This window comes from Alligator mississippiensis, chromosome 13 (assembly GCF_030867095.1).
Source record: "Alligator mississippiensis isolate rAllMis1 chromosome 13, rAllMis1, whole genome shotgun sequence".
Taxonomy (NCBI): domain Eukaryota; kingdom Metazoa; phylum Chordata; order Crocodylia; family Alligatoridae; genus Alligator; species Alligator mississippiensis.
The window spans coordinates 8,719,657-8,740,094 of NC_081836.1; the positions used below are offsets into that span (position 1 = coordinate 8,719,657).

At 47.2% G+C, this 20,438-nt stretch overlaps 1 protein-coding gene across 4 annotated transcripts in view; it reads right to left on the minus strand.

Moving 5' to 3' along the window:
* Positions 1-20,438, minus strand: part of TTLL10 (tubulin tyrosine ligase like 10) — a 155,167-nt gene that overhangs the window by 1,988 nt on the left and 132,741 nt on the right. For 2 of the 4 annotated variants that reach the window (XM_019493907.2, XM_019493910.2), the window contains exons 8-15: positions 19,761-19,881; positions 18,137-18,193; positions 17,570-17,655; positions 16,019-16,190; positions 12,362-12,533; positions 8,633-8,773; positions 6,245-6,361; positions 189-282 (exon numbers count right to left, since the gene is read on the minus strand). In XM_019493907.2, the coding sequence (XP_019349452.2) occupies positions 189-282; positions 6,245-6,361; positions 8,633-8,773; positions 12,362-12,533; positions 16,019-16,190; positions 17,570-17,655; positions 18,137-18,193; positions 19,761-19,881 (960 nt within the window). The remainder of the gene's footprint in view (positions 1-188; positions 283-6,244; positions 6,362-8,632; positions 8,774-12,361; positions 12,534-16,018; positions 16,191-17,569; positions 17,656-18,136; positions 18,194-19,760; positions 19,882-20,438) is intronic. The other 2 variants (XM_019493909.2, XM_014610095.3) reach the window with 2 other exon arrangements.

Below are 20,438 nucleotides of genomic sequence, written 5' to 3' on the forward strand. Positions count from 1 at the left end.
AAAGTGGCTAGAGTGAGTCCAGATTCTCCCTGCTCTGTTTTATATAACAGAGCTAAGATTTGGTTCAAATAACACATAAGGCCACAGGGACCCACTGCTGTGCCTCTGGTCCCTGCGGGCACCTCTCATGGGAGGTGCTGAAAAGGGCACGGCTTGGTGTGCGGGCACCACAGTGCTGGCCTACTTACCGAGAGTCTCGTTAACCACGGTGGGGATGATGTGCTTCAGGACTTCGCAGTTGGTATGCAAAGCAGGGTTTGCATTCATTTCCAGGAGCCAGACCTGTAGAGGACAGGCACAGACAAGAGCCTGAAAGCAAAGTCTGAGCCCTCTAAGACCTGTACTAGTGCCCATTCAGGGGCACAACAACCACCTGGATTTTCTGGAGAGCAGAGATGATTGAATAGATCCAGTAAACTCCCCAGCTCAACTACCAGTGGATGATCTATCTCCACTTAGACCAAAGGCTCTGACTAGACTTAAGCAAACCCTTCCTAAGACCCAGGTAAAATGCATCAAGCTGGAGATTTTTATGACAAAACAAAAACTTATGAGATTTCCTGAAGCTTATGAGTCACTTTTTTTGCGTGGCTACTCCCATCTCACTTAGCAAGTGGGGCTGCTGAGGTCTCTAAGGGAGGCTCAGGTCCAGGTTTGTGGGAGACTTATTTCTAGTGAGTGCATCAAGTTTTTGGGGGCCTGATTTCAAGCAAACCCAAGGCGTTAGTTTCCTTGAAAAGTTTTGGTTTCCATTGTAAAACCATGTGATACACCGAGTTTTGTATGTCTGGGCTCAGTTTCATTTTGAAATGCAAGGCCTTTTTAGCTCTCACGTCCCAATTTGAGGCAGCACGATAGTAGAACTGTTAAAGAAAAAAAAGCTGCACAAATCCTTGTGCAATAAAACAGCCAAGTTTGTGCGGGTCTGTTAAATACTTCAACAGGTTCAAAGAAAAACCCACCTCTTCACCCTCCGCTTCTGGCATAGGGCACTCCAATTCACGTATACAACATGCTGGGAAGCATTCGCTTTTTTTCAGGAGGGCTGTTTAATGACATAAGTGCCCTACAGCTGTTTATTCTGATGTTTAAATGCTGTAGAGAAAGGTGCCCTGCCTCCATGCGTGCTTCTGTTTTCTTCTCTGGAAATTGCATTAATTAGAAGGATCAGGTGCACTGTTTTATCTGCTCTTCTCCATTGTGTTTTACTAAGAGGAAAACAAACCAAGCCAATTATTTTTCATTTTCTTTTCATGTTTAATTTGTTTAGGAAAATGAAAAGGCCCAACAGAAGGGGACTTGGAAAAAGATGGGAGACCTTTCAGGAAGCCAAATGAGCTCTTCTTTCAATGGAAATGTGGTGCAGGTGCCACTAGAGGACGCCTAAGCCATATTGACAGCTCTCCGCAAAATGTGTATTGTGCTGTTTGGAAATTTTGCTCAGCTACGGCAAACTTGCATGATTTTTGTGCTGGCAAAGAACCCCCCAAAATGTTTTGAATGCTGTTTAGTTTCTCTTTCAGCCTCATGAGCAAATTTGAGGAGCTCTGTGTGTGTGTGCACATCCATTGCACTCTTAAATGTCCCCTGTGGCTGAGGTGGCTAATCAATCATCACCTCCCAGTTGTCACTTGTTCAGTCTCACCACTGCCCTGCATTACAGGGGGGCAGAGCGACCAACACCCAAGTGCACCAAGGTACTTAGGCACTGGATTCTCACTGAAGTCAATGGAAGTGAGGCTCCTTTAGGGGATCAGGGTCCCCATGACTAGTCCATGGAGCAGAGTAAAAACCCTGGTTTAAGTGCCATGCAGATGGGGCAATGGGATTTTCAAAAGCACCTTAAGCAACTTTTCGTATCTGCATCTCATTGAAATCAGTGGGGCTTAGACTGGAGGCACTTTTTAAACACCTTGCATTAGTTGCTCACTTGCATCTTTTAGGTACCTAAATAGCTTTAAAGCAGGGGTGGGCAAAATGCAACCCGCGGGCCAGATGTGGCCCACCAGGCCATTCTATCCGGCCCACGAGACCCCTAAAAAATTTAGAAAATTAAGATTAATCTGCCCTGGGCTGCCTGTCATGCGGCCCTCGATGGCTTGCCAAAACTCAGTAAGCGGCCCTCTGCCCAAAATAATTGCCCGCCCCTGCTTTAAACAAATAAGTCCTTTCACCCCCTGCGGCTGAATAATAACATAAAAAGACTCTTATTAGCACCTAAATAAAAGCCAGATCTTTAACAGCCTGGCACCCAGTGTCGTCAACACTTCTAGAAACCTGGAGATTTATTTTTGTGTTTAACTGGGTGCTCCTTTTTTATATTTTGCTTTGAGTTTCCATTTTGTCATTTGTGGAATAGGAATAACACCAGTTAGCTGCCTCAGAAGAAGGGGCGGGGGTGGAGATTAGTTAGATAATGTTGGTAAAGTGCCTTGAAGATATAAGTTGCTATTTAAGTGCAAACTATTTAATACAATGAGCTGTGGAAGGAGGAAAACACCAGCACAAACCAAGATACGATTTTTTTTTTTTTCTTTTCTTTCAAATTGTCTTTGTCTCTCTGGGAATCAAGCAGGAATCTCTGTTTCTTAATATTGTTTTTCTAATTGCCCTGTTCTCTTGTGATTTCGGGGCCGACCTGGCGGGTGATGCAATTTACTGTCCTCAAGGCAGGTCTGTTTTCCTATGGTATGAATAACTCCCACCCTGACATATTTTTCTAGCCAGTGGCTTTGTCCGTGAAAGGCAGCACTTGCACAAGGGGTGGTGGTGTTCCCACCGCTTGCAGCACCCCCAGAGCCTGTGTTGTTGCTTTGTTTTTTACCTGCATAGCCTCAGTACATACCCTGGGGAATACATGCACACAAGTGTGCGCGCGCGCACACCCACACACACAGATTTATCAGGGTCACTTGGGAATGTAGCAATTAAAAGATGTAGACAGCATCATTAAGAAGATGCTAGCCACAATTGCAATCTCAAATGCACTGCTGAGGTGTGGAGAAAACCCAAGTGTGATGTTTTTTGGGGAGGAATCGTCTTTATGCTCTGGGTTTGTACACCACCTACTGCTCTGGGGCTCCATGACTAGACTTTGTGGGTCTGCTGCAATGCAAAGAAAGATGATGATAAAGCCGCTCATTCTCCTGTGCCAGTACCCATGTGCCTGAAATTGTGAGCCCAACCTCACCTGCTCTAGGGACTATTGAGGGTGGCACTCAGTCACTGAAATGACTCTGCTGAGACTCCCCAAATTGCTAATGTCAAAAGTCACAAACCTAACTGGTGGACTTTTCCTTCCTCTCACTGTCCCAGTGAGGTAGATGCTAATGAGTAGGTTTTATACTGAGCTCCTGGCAGGGGTCTGGTGTGGATCCATCCATCTCTGTATGGACCCCAAATGTCTGCGGAGAATTTTTTTTTTTTTATTAATATATTTCGTGTTCCGGGTGAAATCGGCCAAATCAGTTCCAAATCACATTGATTGAACAGAACGTAATCGTTCCAAAAACTATATGGATTGAGCAGGCAGAACTCAACCGTTCTAAAAACCATGTACGGCGCAACAACCGGCGAGCATCCTCTGTCTCGTGCGCTACAACCGGCGAGCATCCTCTGTCTCGTGCGCTACAACCGGCGAGCATCCTCTGTCTCGTGCGCTACAACCGGTGAGCATCCTCTGTCTCGCGCACTACAACCGGCGAGCATCCTCTGTCTTGTGCACTACAACCGGAGAGCATCCTCTGTCTCGCGCGCTACAACCAGCGAGCATCCTCTGTCTTGTGCACTACAACCGGCGAGCATCCTCTGTCTCATGTGCTACAACCAGCCAGCATCCTCTGTCTCGTGCGCTACAACCAGCCAGCATCCTCTGTCTCGTGCGCTACAACCAGCCAGCATCCTCTGTCTCGTGCACTACAACCAGCGAGTATCCTCTGTCTCGTGCACTACAACCGGCAAGCATCCTCTGTCTCGTGCGCTACAACCGGTGAGCATCCTCTGTCCCAGGCTCTCACCCTTGGACTCCAGATACTCCCAAATCCATTGGCAGGCATCTTACATGCAGGCCCAAGCCTGGAGGTCTTGGGATTCAGATGCCCCTGAGGAGAATAGGTAGCAGGGCCATTGAAATCGGTGGAACTGCATAGCTTTATGATGAGGGAAGTTAGCCCTTTATCCACGTCGTGCCCCTCTGCTGTAAGGTGACTAGCCAACCTGATATTCCCCCCTGGCTGGATAGCTGAATCCTTTTACTGCTAGTAAAAGACCTCCAGTCCACATCTGTCTTCTGAGCCTCCCCAGAGCCCCTCTGTAAGACTGATGCAATCCTTTTGCTAAACAGGTTCTTTGGTGGGAGACCATTTCACGTGAAACCAGCCTGGAGGCCTGCTGTGTCTGTGGGTCTTTGCAGGATGACTCAAGAGGAGACAGAATGGCTGTGAAAAACGAGCCCTTCCTCCACTTCCCTCCTCCCTTGCCTGCCCTCACTCCCCCTCTTCACAGCTTAAACATGAGCACAGTCAGTGCTAAATGGGGTTGTGGCTTCTCAGGTCCTGTTCACACACATGGGCTATCTCAATTAAAGCTTTGGAAAAGAAAATGCCTTTCAGTGACTGGGCAAGGCAAATACCCTCTTGGGGTGTCAGTTCAGAAGGATTCAGGCATTTGTTTCTCAAAAGACAAGGGAAGAAAGAAGGGCTTGAGTTACCCACAGACACTTTTCAACCCTTTCACGTGCCTGTCTTAAGTTAGCTGTGGGGAGGAAGCCCCTGGAGACCCTACAGAGCAGGTACCGCACAAGAAGTGGTATTTTTTTAGACTGGAGGGACTGTCCCCAAGACTGGAAAGATGTTAGAGACACAAAAGCAGACACGAGAAGATGCTGAGTCAGGAACTCGTAACATGTACAAGCGCCCTGTGAAATCAGCCCAGCTACCATGCTGTGGCAGACTTGTAGGAACGACGAGCGGGCCTGCATCTCTTGCATCTTGCACCAGTTCAACACTGAGGTGCCTCCACTGACCCCAGTGGACCGTCTCCTGTTTCCAGTGATACAAGTGAAAGAAGAACCAGGTTCAGGGCAGGAAGAGTCTCTAGCAAACAAATAAGCGCACACATTTCACAAACACCTTTCCCATGCACTTCAGCCAATTCCCAACCAGGTCCCACATTGCTAAGTCTCCAGTTTCTCAGCACTGAAACCCCCACTCTGGCTTTAGATCAAATAATGCTAAAGAAATGTATCTTGTTTATCTGTCCCGCTATAAAATACATAGGGAGGGAACAGACTCCAGGGACCATGTTTGCACTGAAGCAAAGCTAAAGCTTTTAATTAACCACACAGGGATTGCCACAATAGAGTGATATTGGATCTCCCATTCTAGTTCAGGTTTACACAGCCGGGGCTTTGCATGCCAACATTGCAAAAGACAATTGCTGCTGAAACTTGAGATGTGCCAGTTTCTCTGTCTTTGCCATTTACTCTCTCTCACCATTGACTTCCTGCACAAAGGAGGCTATTGTTTGGGGGCCATGTCCTGTGCTGCATACATTTACTTCTGCGGTAGGGTTTGCTGCTCCCCTCCGCTTTTTTTGCTGCAATATGTTTGTATTTAATTCCTTCTTTAGCGACAGGTCCACAAAAGGAAAATCAACCAGATGGCTTTCCGTTGTGCTGAGGCCAGGTGGTTCCACGGGATGCTGTTGCATTGAAGCGATGTGATTGTTGTGTTCATCGTTTCATCTGTTCTTAACAAGACCGTCTCCCTCTCTTACCTTTTAGTCACTCCACAGCTTTGTTCTGTCAAAACCCACAAGCTACATGAGGTTGGGATGCCTTGGTACCTGGATGGCAAATGTACTGGGGCTATTGGGAACATGGTCCTGTTTTTCTGGTTCGTGATGCCTTCCCCCCACCCCTGACCCAGGACTGAGAGTGACGCCCCAGCACGATGTGCCAGGAGGTTCTGTGCAGTTGCGTTTAGCTGCCTTCAGGTGGGATGCAAAATCAAGGCCAGACAGTTTGTGGCAATTACCGATTTCATGATACTTCTCCCTGTTAATCCCACTCTTATCCAAACTTCAATCAGAGTTTTAAACAGATGAAGTACACTTCATAGAGCATGCAATGCCCTCCCTAAATTGCTCAAGAATTAGTATGAACCCAGAACGGCTATGAGTTATTAAATATTTGGCTTCTCAGAGGTGGCTACACGAATGAAGGGAACACAATCTTGCTTCATACCTTAAAGTTCTCATCTATCAAGAAATCGCAGCCGATGAGATCAAAGTAGCCCAGTTTGCCTTCCAGCTTGGCCTTGACAGCCAGGAAGCACTGCATCATGATCTGCTGCATCTTCTTCTGAAAGACACAGGAGAAAGGCAGTTTAAGACCAGTGTTGAATACACAGGGCCACAGCATGATAAGACATGGGACAGTGACCTATCAGTTCAGCAGAGCCACCTGGGCCAGCAAATCCTCTCCTCCCTGCCTCCATAGAGATGGTTTCCTACATTTTCAAATTGAGAGTCTGGGAACCAAATGGAGGTGGCTCCAGGGGGGTGTGCAGTGGTGTTAATATAACCCTCTTTCCTTTTTCAATGGTCTTAATGTTCCACTAATCAAGCTATTCTTTCTTTTGCAAATTCCCTGTCTGTTGGCTGCTTCTGGTAACGTAGCTCCTATCACACAGCTCTGCAAGCTGTTTTTAACTCTAACTAACCCAGGTGCAAAAATAACTTTCAGTGAAGCTCTGGATACACTGTCAGGATGCTTGAGAAGGTTTGATTTTGCTTTATGAATCTGGAAGAGGTGTACATTCAATTCTGATGACTCCAGCACTAAAGAAACAACATCTTTTGAATTGCTGGCCTAGTTGTGTTTTTCAATACGTAATACAGGATATAGCAAATGAGCGCACTTTCCAATAAAGCTGTATTTAGTTTTGCTTTGACGTTGAACTGAATAATGTAGCCCTATCCCCCGCAGCATATTAGTAAAGCTTCTAGTTTCTTTTTACCTGGAGAAAAATATATGTGCTGTGTGATATGAATTATAGGGATGATGCACCACGACACCTGTACCCCCTTTTTCAAAATCCTAGATCCACCCGTGGAAACAAACCATATGTTGACTATGGGACAAAAACCCACATCTCAATGCAGGATGTTCTCAGCTTCATGTCGTTATTGCTACTTCTAAAGAGAAGCCGCTCCAGTGAAAGTCTTAAGATTCGTAGGCCCCGTTGGGTTATAAGCATTGTTTTTTCTCTTGCAGACTTTCTCTTCTCTAAACACACAGCTATCCCCTCTGTGCTCCTTCTCTGGTTGGAAATGTGAGGCCCCACGGCCCATTAGCCAACAGCGGTACCTCCTTGCCAGGAGACGGTCCTGCGTCTTGCTTCTGCATATTGCTGTCATGCTGCCCTGCAGGACTGGAGCCCCAGATCCTTCTGCAGAGTGAGCATTTAAAGAGACTACTAGTGACTGACATGTGAATGTGGCATTTGGGGATGTGGCCAGTGTGAAATATGGCAATTTCTGTCTTTAACAAGTTACCACCTCCCTGCGTTGCATGGTGTAGGCTACCAGCTGCAATAACACAGAGCAAACTGCAGCAGTGGAAATGAGTGTGGTTCCTATTTCTGCCTGAAACCATAACATGAAAGCAGGCTGGTGAAATGTTGCTAGATCTCAGTGAAACTCAGGCTTAGCCTAAGATGCTTCCCACCTGGTTTCCTAAAGTTTGGGTGAAAAGCCAAAGGGCATTTTAACATTCTTGGCATTTAATTTCCCTTGCTTTTTAGTCAACAATCCAAAGTTAAAGCCTGAACGCCCTTTTGCCTTCTTCCCCCTTCATTTCTACCCACAACAGGTGTCCCAAGCTGCAGTACAGCCTTAATATACCATCAGCATCAGGCTGATGAGCTGCAGGGACCCAGAGAGTGAGGCTCTTCCTTCCTTCTTGTGTTGCCATCAGGAAAATGGCAGGAAAAAAAGGTTGCCTCCACTTCAGCGGAAGAAGGGGCTACCTCAGCGGTTCACAGAGAGAAGGGTGAATGGGGAGGAATCACACCACAAAGTATTAGGCCCTCAAAAGTGCAGATTGAGACTAGCCAATCTAGGGCAGGTCCTTAATGCACTGGAGCACGATAACATTGGATTGGAAATGTGAAGAGTGCTAGAGCACCGGTACTGCTACCTGTTGCCCTTGTTCGTTAATCCACCCCAAAGCACGTTTAAAGTGAACCATTTAACTGGCCAGAAGTCAAGACTGACATGAATAAAATGAAAACCTCACTTCATTTTTGTTTCCACATGGATTTGGCAGGGGCTGTGATGGGTGACACCAAACTCCCTGCATCGTAGCTGCTGCCTTCAGCTTCTGCTGCTATCAGACACCCCATCAGGTGGTGAGACAAGCACCTGGTTGGGGTCTTTTGACCCCATTGCTCTTTTCTGCCCAGAGCAAGGGGTTGGACTCGATCTAATAGGTTCTTTTTTACCCTAGAAACTATTAAATCTTTGTTCAGTACTCCTGCCTTTCCCCTCGGGCTCCTGAGAAGCAATCACGCTTGCCCCCTCCCCTCTCTTCCAGGTCCACACTACACACATGCCCTGGCCACACACTCACAGTGAACACAGTGAGGACCCAGTCTTTGGGGAGGCCTTTGGTCTGCTTGAACTTCTCATTAACGTAGCTGTTAAAGCGCTCCATCCGCCACACCGTCTCCTCCTTCAGCTGGCTGTACAGGGGGTTCTTCTTCTGCATGTACTGGGAGGGGAGAGAGGGGGAAAGCAAAGGGATGATTAAATTCCCTGCTCCCCTCCGCAGGGAATGGAGAGAGGGTGAGAGAGGGATGCTAACGAGGAACCACTTGACCCACACTGGGCAAAGCCAGGAAGGTGGTCACACTTTCTCAGAGGGTTTAGCTCTTGGAGCTGGCGGCCCTAGCTTGCCCAGCAGGATAGCTTTCGGGCAGTTACACTAGCTGACCTCACGCTCCATATGGTGACAGCGAAGAGACGTCCCACTGCAACTCTCTACATAGGCAAGCCCCGCAGCCCACTTGCAGCCCAGCCTGGAGCTTCATTAGTAATGAATGATTATAATCCTTCGTATTCCTACAGCACCTTGCACACAAGGCTCCCCCAACACTTCAAGTGTCGCAAGAAGTTGTGAATAACAAAGAGAAGCCACTTGACCAAGGGCAACCGATGCATTGGTGAACAGAACCTATAGGCCTGATTCGCAGTTACATTGAACTTCCTTCCCAGTGACTTCGTCCAGTGAGCAGGGATGCCCCCTTCTCCCCTGAGAAGTCCCACTGTGCAAGTGGTCTCCCCAGGCCTGCTTCCAGCTCCCGAACTTTGCAATGCATGGGGGTCCCATTAGGGATGGGGCAGAGCGCACTGCACTTCAGCCATTTTCAGCAATCCAAGTCCACGAAAACCAGGAGCTAGGTTAGAGCAGTGTTTGCAGGCCAGAAAGGGCGGCTTAAAACATCGTTAGCCCCCTTCCCATTTTCCGCTCAGGCACTACAACAGCGACCATGAATCATCAGCCACCAAGAGCCCTGACTCCTGTTCTCCTTATGCCATCGTCTGCCACTGTCCAGCCGAGACCTCTCAAGCAGAGGGTCTGTTACCCCGCAGTTGTGAGAAAGCTGCACTTTTCTTAAAACCATGCTGTTTCTATGTGTGTGCACTGAGCCTCCAGCCCAACATAAGTCAGGCAGGGTCAGGTCCTTTCACAGACCTGGGGTAACTCTTTGCTGTAGCATCTGTCTGATGGCCAGAGAAGGCAAGAGGGGAGCATGTCTGGGAAAAAACAAAAAACCTCTCCTTGTGTGGGTCTCCAGAGTGACCCAGGGAGAGGGATTTTCCATTCCACACCCTCCTTCATCCCCTGGTAAGAGTTTAGTGAGCCTGGGGAGCTCTCCATACGCAGCAGCCAGCCTGGATTGCAAGGATAATTGCAACAGAATCAGTGCTAAGCTGCAAAATTTCTGCTTGGTGGAGCTGCCATTGATGCCTCTCATGGTTCCAGTTTAAGGCACTGAGCTGGTCAAGAGGCAGATGAGGACTAACCCTTGCTGAGCCCTAAGCATCACGTAGGGAGTCCTTTTTCCTCCCATTCCTAACCTTCCCCAGGATCAAGGCATGCTGCCTTTGGGCCGTGTGAGCCTGCTGAAAATAGAGGCCCAACCTGAAACTTGCTGAAGACCCTCAGCTGCTCCTCCCAGCTTCAAGCCTTGGGAGGAGCAAAATTCATGATGTGAAAAGAAAAGACGAGTGGATGAAGAGTCAATAGATTCTGGAGTCATTTGCTCCAGTGGGCAGCGCTGGTCTACGCTAGCTAATCATTTGGCCCAATAACCACATACTTATTTTGGGGCTTAGATCTTACTTGTCAATGATCGAGCCAAAGAGGACACATCCCTCCCTTCCAGCTGGGTTATAAGACACTGCAGAGCTCTACAAAGAAACCCGGGTTGACAATGGGAACAGGCATGGCCTCAGCAGCAGCAGCTTTCAAGCTTCCTCAGTCCGGTTTCAGACTCACTTGTGCATAGTTGCAGGGTGGGGAGGGAAGGGGGATAAAAAAAAACTCTCTTTGTTTATCGGCTGCTTCCTGAATCATGCCATGGAAAGTCACTGAACAATGACAGGCAGGGGACATACTACTAGGGTAATATAAGAAAAGGGAAGATTTATCCTGGAACAAAGAGCCCTACTCCCCCAGACATATGCTCAGCTGCGAAGGCAGACAAAGGTGAGTTGCCAAAGCAAGTTAGGTTTCAATTTAAGATAGAAAATCTGAATCATGACCAGATTTCTGGACACAAAGCTGGGTGGGGGGAGAGGGAGGGGATTTTGGCTTATCTCGATACTACAGGGACCAAATATCTCTGATTAAGTGTAGGCTTATTAGCCTCAGCGGACTTACACCAGAGACAGGTTTGTCAAATTAATGTAATACTCATTCCAAAGTAGGCATAGGGCAATGTGTAGACCCACAAAGAAAAAAAATACATTGGAAACCTCTTTGGTGAGCAATGCTAAACACGTGGCCCCAAATGGTGCCAGCATTTGGCGAAGTGATGTTACCTGGAGAATGGGAACAAGCTGCTACCCTGTTACCTGTCAGCAGGCAGGAGGAATAGAAGTGCGATGCAGAAACTGGATCAGTTTTAGATTTGAAGCATACAAGGAAAAAAAAAAGCTGCTTTCAGGGGCTGGGGAGGAAAGGGAATGAAGGGAGAGTCGAGTGCAATTTGCACAATCCTAGTTGTTGCCAGCTGCTCTGGAAAGTTTCCTTTCCCCACCTCCCGACAGGTTTCTCGGTAATTTATGCTCTGCTAATAAACACCTGTCCCTTGTTTGATGTCACTGGTGCCAGGGGGGTCTCACCTGAGCACCTGAATTCCCCCGTGGATGGCCCTAGAGCTGAGCAAACAACTCTGTTCCAGGAAAACAAGTGGCACATTGATAATAGTGTCTATTGCAGGAAGCGGGTACAATACGCTGTCCTGAACTGCCCTGCTGCTGCAGCAATAAAACTCCTGCAAGAACCAAAGCGGGCCGGCTCGGGGGATAGCTCCCTCTTTCTTCGAGCCAGCAGGACTGTAGCGGTATACCGGAAGAAGAAAACACATTGCGAGCAAAAGAGTTCCCTTCCCTCTGCTTGCTTTGTACTCTGTATGGATAGGCTCAGCTGGAGATTTTTGCCTGACTTCATTCACCTGCCTGGTACATCTGGGGCACAAGAGTTTTAATATTAATGCAGAAGGGGGCAAAATGGATGTTTGACCAAGAGGATGGAGCTCAGGTGTGAAGAAGGCTGCCTTTTCCCAGGTTTCACTTGGGAGGTGTAAAGCTGGCAAAGATCAAGGTATAATTTCAAGAGCCATGGCTCACTTGTGCACAGTCCATTACTTGTATTATGGGAACATAAAGTTTACAACCCAGAGGCACAAGAAGGACTAAGGGCAGGGATGGAAAACTGTCTCACTCAAGGTCTCACAGGACTGTGGCATAGAACTGGACTTGATCCAGTGCCCTATCCATTAGATTATGATGCCAGGCATGGTGCACAGCTCTGATCCCCCAGCCAGCAACTGTGCAACGATCACTCACTCATGTTGCATGACTGCACCCTCGGAGAGATTGGGGGAGCACCATCTCTGCATGAATTGCCCCTGTGCCAACCCCTCCCCACTTCATCCATACAGACCTTGACTGCTGTAGTCTGTCACTCAGCCAGGATGGGGGGTACCTGGATGCTATTATGGCACCAATCAAGGTTCACTGCATTTAGCTACACATCTAGATTAGCTAAATAGCTACTTTTTCAGTTCACCTGATTGGTCAGATGAGCGGTGAGATCATCAGAAGCAGCATCATAGTTGGCGCAGGTGAGCCGGACATAGCCATGCCCGAAAAACAGCACATAAGGCACCGTGCAGGCAATGAGGAGATAGGAACGGACATCAAACTTCTTCCCTTCAAGTAGCAGAGGCTTGTGGATATACCTGCCAGAGCAATGTGGCAAGATGAGACTCAACAACAGAGCTCTAAAATGGGAAATTAAGGCTCACTCACATCCTCTACAAGTCAACAGGGAGGTTGGCATTGCCTTTGGTGGGTTATGAATCAGACCTGAAAGGCCAAATGGGGACAGGGCTATTCGCAATTATCACTTCCTTATTCCAGAAATATTCCTCATGAAATCAGGGGCACTATTGGTGTTGTGCACTGCTATTCAACAGGAGTACATTAAGAAACCCAAATGGAAGGGCATTTTGTGGAGACCCATTACTTACAACTTCTATATTTCCTAGCACTTGTCCTGACAAGCGGATCTAGCGCCTCATTCCAGACTCTGGCACACTCCCAGAGAAATCAAATGAGAGGGTGGTGCGAATGAGGAGTGCACACTAGGTCCCTCAGCGTAGAAATAGCTTTGCCCCTTTAAAGAGCATGTCTGCTTTGAAAGTGAATGTGTTTTAGCATAGCATCATTTTACTCAGTACAGGTCTACTGCCAGGGTATGCATCTGGTATTACAGCACAACTGCTGACGTTACTGATAAGCAGAAGTGGTAACTTATTTTCATTTCAGCCACAAGGAGCCATAACAAGGAGAGTGATCTAGATCCTTTTCTGACTCAAGCATCATTAAGAGAAGTGTCAACAAAGGAACCCGCTTGGCTTTTACATCTTGAGTTGAATTTGCAATGTAGGCAGACAGCAACACCTCCTCCCCTCGTCCCCACTTCCTCTTATAAGCTGAAATAGAGCAGAGTGGTTAAAGAAGTGTATTGGGGCAGTTAAGCAAAGTTGTGGTTCATAGGAGACCCCCACGCTTTAATTTTCTTCCTGTGCCTTTCCCCCAGTTGCAAGAGTTTTTATTCCTGACGCCTGCAATCATTTACAGAAAGAGCACGATTCAGTCTCTCATTGCACTGACTATTTTTGCAAAGTCTGGACTTTCCTGGATTCCCCAAATAACTCTGTAGTGTAGCGGGAACAGCCTTACAGCTCCCCTGGGACAAATCTTGAGAAATTCTGAACACCAGAAAGTCCCATTAAGAAAAATAAGGGCTAAATGAAAGCAGAATCTAATTTGCTCAGACTTCCCTGAACTAAGTGCTCCTGCAGTTCTTAAGGGTGCCAAGGTACAATGCTGGGCAACGGGAAAATCTCACAGACTGACTGTGTTCAGCACAGGCCACTGAATCACCTCTAAATGGAGCAATGCTGTAACCATCATCACTGCTTTTTCAACTTCCCTCCCTCCCTGCTTCTGCTGTAGCACTCAGGGCAGCTCACAAAAGGGGAATTTAAGACAGCAGGTAATACTAGATCATTTCCTTGCATCCTGGTTCTGCTGTTGGATGCTGCTGATTCATTGCAGAAAGCAGAGGAGCAAATATTACATTTCTTGACACGTTCAGATAAATCAAATCACCCTCCACCCATTAGGTGCTGAGCTCTGCAGGCCACGATGGGCCTGCCAGTTGGTTTGCAGACACCCTGGGCTCACTGCACATCACAAAGCAAATCTATTTGTCTCTTCTGTTCGAACATGATGCGTCTTCGGAGACAAGTGACAGCAGAGGGCACTCTTTGGAAAGCAAAGTGAAATGCAAGGAGGAGAAGGCAGATGTCAAAGAAGAATAAAAGCTTTTGCCACATCCCTGCAGTCAGGGGGAATTAGAAGTTTACTTGTCGTTGCTACAGAGCAGACAAAGTGTATGTGTGAACACAGAGAACCCGTCATACTCTGCCCCTGGCAGTGACTTCCTGAGAAACATCATGGTGCAACATGATGTCCTCCCTTTTCACTGCAGGTACTTAGATGCTTTTGTGAATAATGGTACCCGGTTATAATATAATGGTGGACAATAGCAATATTTTTGGAAGTGCTAATAAAGCTTGGACTTCAGGGTTGAAGCCGATTTCTAGGTTTTGGAGATCAGGATGGGACCCAGTAGAGGGGAAAGATTATCTCTTGCATGGTCTAAATAATGGCTTGACTTGGCCTGGAAGGTTTCTGGAAAGGGGGGGGAATTTTGTGCATTGTTTTCCGTTTGCGATAGAGCTGCCAAGTCGTAATATCTTAAGTGTTGGAGTGGTGAACCAATCCTGTTGTGGGCATATGCACATATCATCATCTTTGGACCACACTGATGTCCCTTTGGGCTGCGTTGGTGATGCCATGAGTGGATTGCACCATGATAACCACCTGGCATGTATCACTGATATTGTAATCATACTATGTCCTGCCATGAGGATGTGGCATGGAGTATTGAGATGCTTGGAGTACCTTGCAAGCCTGACTGATTTCTGCCTGTTGTTTGTCCTAGGGTCACTATCAACCTGGATTTCTGTTTGGGTCTTTCCATGCCTTGTGTTCCCACATAGGCTCTCGACCCACGAGTGTCTAGGCTGTCTTGCTACTGCTGCTGCTTTGTGCTGTTGGTGGGGTCTATTCTGCACATCAGCTCTGAAAACCTCTGCAGTCTGGCTTCACTCTGCCCCCTCTGTGGTCAATGTTGTAAAGCATTTGGGGATGTGGCCAGTGAGGAAGATGCTATAGAGTCTTGCTGCATGACCCTGATGTAGGGCATTTGCAGAAACTTCAGAGGAAAAAAGCAAAGGCAGTGGGTAGCTGGTAAACATCTAGGATTTGCCCTAAAACCTGGTGGCTGTGAAATTCGTAGGAAAAAATGCTATTTGACCAGGCAGACTTCAACAGATATACTGGAGGCCTAGACTGGCCTAGCCTGGGTGGAACAGATGCTACAGCTGTATGACATGTAAAAACTTGGCACAGCATAAGAAGCTGGGATAATACCTCATTCAAATGGCTCTGCACAATGCTTTTGTCATGCATGCAGCTTACGGCATCTGGTCTTTTGAAGTCATTCTCAAATTTGCAGACAGAGATCATCTCAAATCTCCTTTTTGATGGAAAAGGTCTGTTTGGAAATGACAGACGTGGGGGCATTGTGATGCTGCCCTAAGAAATACCCTCTGCATAGGAAATGTGAGAAGTTGCAAGCCATTGAGAAGATGTGGTAAGAACCACACTAAATGGCCGTGAAAGGCTTCAGGATAGTAACACCAATAGGGTCTGATCAAATTCACATGGAGATCCATGAGCGCTTTTCCACTGAATTCAGAAACAAGCCTAGAGCCATGATCTCCAGTAGGTCTGTGCTTGGAGAGATGCCTAATTCTCATGGCAATGGATGACATGGGGTACAGACAGTTAAACCAGAAGTGATTCCCTTGCAGAAGCCCGTCGGAGCCTGAATCAACAAGGCTTGAAAAGAAAATGAGAAAAGGGGCTCTGGATTTGACCAAGAGAAGTGCTTTCCCCAGGATGGTGCAGACTCCAGCAGAGAACCCAGTTCTCCGCATCTCCTGTTCAGCACCATGATCATGAGAAAATGTCTTCCCTATGGCTTGCAGATCAAGGCAACAGCGCGTCCGCACGCCTCGTTCTCTACCTTTGCACTATTCTTGCCTGGGGAGCCTTGTACGGCACTTTCTTGTAGGTGGGATCCTCCTCAAAGCCCTGCAGCTTGGCCTGAAGTGAGTCAATGCTCTCTTGGTTCATAAGCAGGAAGATGCCTCGACCTTGGTTGGAGCATGCTGGCTTGCAGATCCAGATCTGTTTGTCTGCGGAAAAGAAAGAGTCTATTGTACTGAGCTTTGAAATGCAGTGGTGTAAGTGGGGGAGCGGTGGGGAGCAGTAGGGGCAAGTGCCCTGGGTGCCAACTTAGTGGGGGAAGTAAAACAAAAAACAAAAAAAACAGCACCCATTTTTCTACACTGCTTTAATATGCTTTCTTGGATATTCATCTAAATGTTGTCTACCCCAATTAGCGAAGGGATCTGGGGCTGTGAATACTCCCCAGTGTTAGCATCACTTGAGAGAGGGAGCTGGAAGTGAATTTTGCTACTTGGGCCACTTCTCATAATACAGCTGAGACAACCTATTGATAAACTCATTAGATTACATTAGCTTAATGTAATGCTACATGCATTAAATGAGGAGGTTACATTTGTGTCTACTGGATTGTGGGTGATCTGTCATAGTGTTGGGCTCTGGGTTCAAGCTGCAAATTCAGTACTGGTCTAAACAACCAGCAGCTGAGAATATTAAGGAAATAGCATTGCCCACTTTCAGGAAACCTGCCCTCAATTGCACCCATTTCCTTCTTACATTACTAACTTCAGCGAATAGAGAATACGCCCTGAAGGGAGTTCTGCTTCCAGCCGCAGGGCCGTGGGGCCTATGCATATGTATGCAACAGGCCTCCAGGATGCATGGGCTGGGTGGGTGGGTGGAGAAGCAAGCAAGCAGCCGACCAGACGTGCTAACGAGGATAGTCAAGGAAGCCACTGAGGACATAAGTAGGTGGGAAGCCTGGGTCTGACAGTCAGAGTCCCAAGATGCAAGTCAGTCTCCAGGATCTGGCCAGCAACCTGAAGTTAGACTCTATGTTCAGTGAAAAATATCCTCCGAGTCAGAGAAACTGGGGGTAAGCAAGTCATGATCTCTAAATGGCCCAAACATCAGGAGTGCTAGCATTTGGAAGAATATCCTGTAGGTCACTGGGTTGTTGGCTGTGAGTCTCCCTATGCCTGATGAAGCCTGTGTCCAAAAGCTTGCAAAGAACTTTTTTTCCAACCATTTAGTTGGTCTAATAAAAGATATCACATCTACCCAAAGAACCTTGTCTGCCATAGGTCACGGATATTCACACTACTCAGGCTCCAGTCAGAACAGAACAGAAACTGGACTATCTGCAGGGCGTTTTCTCCCTGCGGACTTGGGGGCAGTTTGGCGAGGTACAGGGGCACCCTGACAATGCACCAGTGATGTCAAGGACTCCAGTGGATGGTATGGGATCTGGGGAGCAAAAGGGTCAGGGAAGCTCTGGTAATGCACATTTGCTCTTGGGAATCACCCTGATAGCTAAATTGAAGTCTTATTTCCAGCATGAGGTCTCTTGACCTCCTCACTGGCTGCTCACAGGGCCAAGGCTACTCACCTTTGTAGGCTTCAAAGAAGGCTTCTCTCTCATCTTTTATGTCCAGCCGATAGGATTCTGGAAAAAAATCTTCCATTTTCAGGATCCTGTGGGAGAAATGGGGGTAAGTCACAAACCCGTGTGAGTCCCCCATCTCCATTTGCATTCTTCTTAGGGAAGAGGTAGGGAGGATGCTGATGCACCTGTGCAGAACTTTGGATTATGGCTTTTTCTGTTTCTTTTTCCCTTTTGCAGTTGCATTCCCCGGTGTTCTTGCTCCTAACAACTGTCTTCCTTCTCTGCTGAAGGAAAAACCTAAGTCTAAACTCCAGACTCTAAATCCCTCCAAATTTTAGTGAAATGTAGCCTATTATGTGCAATCAGGTGCACTGCCATGGACCTGGAGCCCCAGGAGGACTTTTCCAGAGGGGCTGATCTAGACTGGCCGACATGGCGATGTCTGAATCTGAATGTGGATGCAAACTGGAAGATCAAAACCAAACACGATCAAATGGGGCTACTCTAATGACACAAATATTTGTGAATGTGATGAAGGACAGACTATGCAGCACCTGTTGGTTTGCTGACCTGTACAAAGGAGGACCTTGCTGCAGCACTGGAAAGAGCCACTGCTGGTGCAAAATTCTGGAAAAAAAAACATCTAGTTTGTGACAAGGACATGAGACGTAGAAGAAAAAGAAGCAAAGTTTAAATCTGGGTCTGAACTCAGAGCCCCTCTAGAAGCATATTATCCTGGGTTTCCTCTGGCTTTGGGGCAATGGTGAATAAATGTTTTCTATACTTTATCAGTGGCAGGAGAAGTATGAGCAAAACTAGCACTTGGGATAGATTCATGTTGTGGAAAAAGCCGTCTCTGGGGCTCGGGGTAGAGCATGTGCTACTGCAGGACCAACTATTTCCTTAAGCTCTAGAGTATTTCTGTTGGCCTCGATGATGGCTCTATATGCTAGGTTTGCTGTACACTGAGGGTGTTTCAGGTAACCATGGCAGAGGGGTTTTTTGATAGATCGGGTAGCCCAGGAGCAGAGGTGATAATGTGCTGTTGTCTGATATCTACCCACTGCTCCACAGCTTCCAGACTTCCCATCTCATCTTTCACCTGCAGCACGTGAGGGGGTTACGGCAACGGGTACCTTGGGGATCGTGTGTTTCTAGAGCCCCAGGGACATACAAAAGAAGGGTTGGTTGTTTTTTTTTCCCTAACTCCCTCCTTTGAGGCTCAGGAACAAAAATAATTTAAGAAATGAAGAAAGAAGTGCCTTTTTGTTGTCTCCCTTTTCATACCCAAACAGATTGAGCTCACAGAGCAGGGGGGAAGGTGGTTTCTAGCACAGCTGCAAGCAAAGACAGCAAAATGCATGCTCCTTTTTTTTTAGGAGAAGGAACAACTGAGCCCACAAAACTGCAGACCAAAGTAAGGCCCAGTAAAACATGTATCTCTGAACATCTAGGGCAGGTTAGATCAGATGAGGTGAAGCAGAAGATCTGAACCAAGCAATCAAATTGCTGCTGAGTGCAAGAAGCGGACTACTTTGTTCTGTTCAAAGTCACCATGGGCCTGGTCCAGGACTTGCTGCAGTCGGTAGAAAGGCCCTCCTTGCCGCCATTGAACTTGGGATCAGAGTGTTGAGTTTAAAAGCAGAGTAAAAGGAAGCAACAGGGAAGAAAGATCAAAGATTAAAGAACCTGAGAAAAGAGAAGACGAGTGAAGAGAAACCACACTAAACACTAGATATGATTGTGCTGGGTTACTTGGCAGGATATGCCCCATGATTACCACGCTACCTAGTGAAATCAAGGCTAAATGCAATGGCTTGGGTAGCTTTTCAGCCAATCCTTGCGCTATCCATCCTCAGGGGAGTTGTACGCCCTGGGCTGAATCACTCGCTTAATGATTTTGAAATGTGATAAGATCAAAGCAGAGAAGTTTCATTAGAGCATAATCCACATGCCTGAGGAGGAGAGAGGGAACCCCGAATCATGGCAAATAGGAGGAAGGAGTTGTTTTAGCCAAAAAATAATGGATGACCCAAGAATTCCTGTGGGAGCTCTCCCAAGCCCAGCTCTAACGTTTGGGTGACCCCCAACCAGAGCGGTAGCTGTTTGTCCAGCCAGGTCATGCTTAGGGTACCCCTTTCAATTAGTATAGGTTTCTAATATGGCCACATCTGATGGGATGGAGAGGCCTTACTTGGTGTTCAAGGTCTTGCTGATTTTGCTCATCACCCGCTCATACTCCCGCAGGCTGCACAGAAGGCCAATTTTGGTAGTAAGGACTTTATTGTTGGGGATCTGGTAGAGAAGCTGTTCACCTGTATTAAAAACAATAAACCCTCTCTTTAATGGATTGCACAGCACAGTCTGGGTCTGCTAAAAGAAACCTAGGGAGGGAGCCCTGGGCCATTGAGTTGAGCCCACTGTGTTTATTCCCAGGCTATCATTAAGCAAATCACCACTTTGGACTCCCAGCACAACAAAGGACTTATCAAGGAGCTGAAAGGAGGAGGTAGGAAACCATCAGCTGAACATGAGCACCTACTCCCCCTCTTTCAAAACTCCTACCATCCTTCTGAATGAACAGGGCAAACACATTAGGAAGTCCCAGCTTAGCTCTTCTCTGCCTCAGTTCCCTGTTGCTAAAACCGTTGTGTAAACACTACGCAGCAAAACGAAAAATGTTGTTACTATGAAATAGCTTGCAGACTGTCTTTGGACTATGCCGAATCCATCCCAAAACAGCTGATCTTGGAGTATTTGCAGCCATATATACACATTGCCAACAGCCACACATCACTTGACCATTTCAACGATCTCTGTATTGGGTCATGCATGTAAGGAACGGGCAGGGGGTACCATGAAGTCTAGATGT